Source organism: Tupaia chinensis, unplaced genomic scaffold (genome assembly GCF_000334495.1).
Source record: "Tupaia chinensis unplaced genomic scaffold, TupChi_1.0 Scaffold136501_1, whole genome shotgun sequence".
Taxonomy (NCBI): domain Eukaryota; kingdom Metazoa; phylum Chordata; class Mammalia; order Scandentia; family Tupaiidae; genus Tupaia; species Tupaia belangeri.
Genome location: NW_006196639.1, coordinates 1 through 694, shown reverse-complemented (window position 1 = coordinate 694; position 694 = coordinate 1). Strand labels below are relative to the sequence as shown.

The window sequence follows — 694 nt, the reverse complement described above, 5'->3', positions numbered from 1 at the left end:
CAAAAACCTCTCCAAAAAAAAAAAATTATGCATCATGGCAGCCCTGCTCCTCACCACCTTTCTCCCCCCTTGTAGACGAAAACGCCGGAACTTCAGCAAACAGGCCACTGAGGTCCTAAATGAGTATTTCTACTCCCACCTGAGTAACCCATACCCGAGTGAGGAGGCGAAGGAGGAGCTGGCCAAGAAGTGCGGCATCACCGTCTCTCAGGTATGGTGGAGTTGGGGGCAGAGTTCTCAGGGGCCCTTCATGGGGGACCTCAGAGGGAAAGGTTGCCACCTGAGCCTCCTCGCTACCCGACACCCCACAGGTCTCCAACTGGTTTGGCAACAAGCGGATTCGCTATAAGAAAAATATCGGGAAGTTCCAGGAAGAGGCGAACATCTACGCTGTCAAGACGGCTGTGTCAGTCACCCAGGGGGGCCACAGCCGCACCAGCTCCCCGACGCCCCCTTCCTCCGCAGGTGGGTCTCAGCGCACCCTGGCTGGTTTTGTACATTTCCTGCTGCCGTTCCCACCTGCTGTCTAGGCAGGATCATAGCAGGGGCCCCTGGGGTGGGGGTCACAGGACAGAGGCCACTCCAGGTGACCAGGGGAGGCTCCTTCTGGGGGCTGGCTGTCTGGTGGGCATTTGCCCCAGTGGCACGTCCCACAGCTCATCTGGAGGGCGTGTTGGATACCGAGCGTCGGGGC

At 58.9% G+C, this 694-nt stretch overlaps 1 protein-coding gene across 1 annotated transcript; it reads left to right on the top strand.

The window, feature by feature from the left end:
- Positions 1 to 19: 19 nt before the first annotated feature.
- On the top strand, positions 20 to 494 carry LOC102473490 (pre-B-cell leukemia transcription factor 2-like; the record flags this gene model as incomplete). Its single annotated transcript, XM_006160962.3, has 2 exons — positions 20 to 211; positions 312 to 494. Coding segments are annotated over exons 1-2 (360 nt in total), but the record flags the coding sequence as incomplete, so codon positions are not given.
- Positions 495 to 694: the final 200 nt, after the last annotated feature.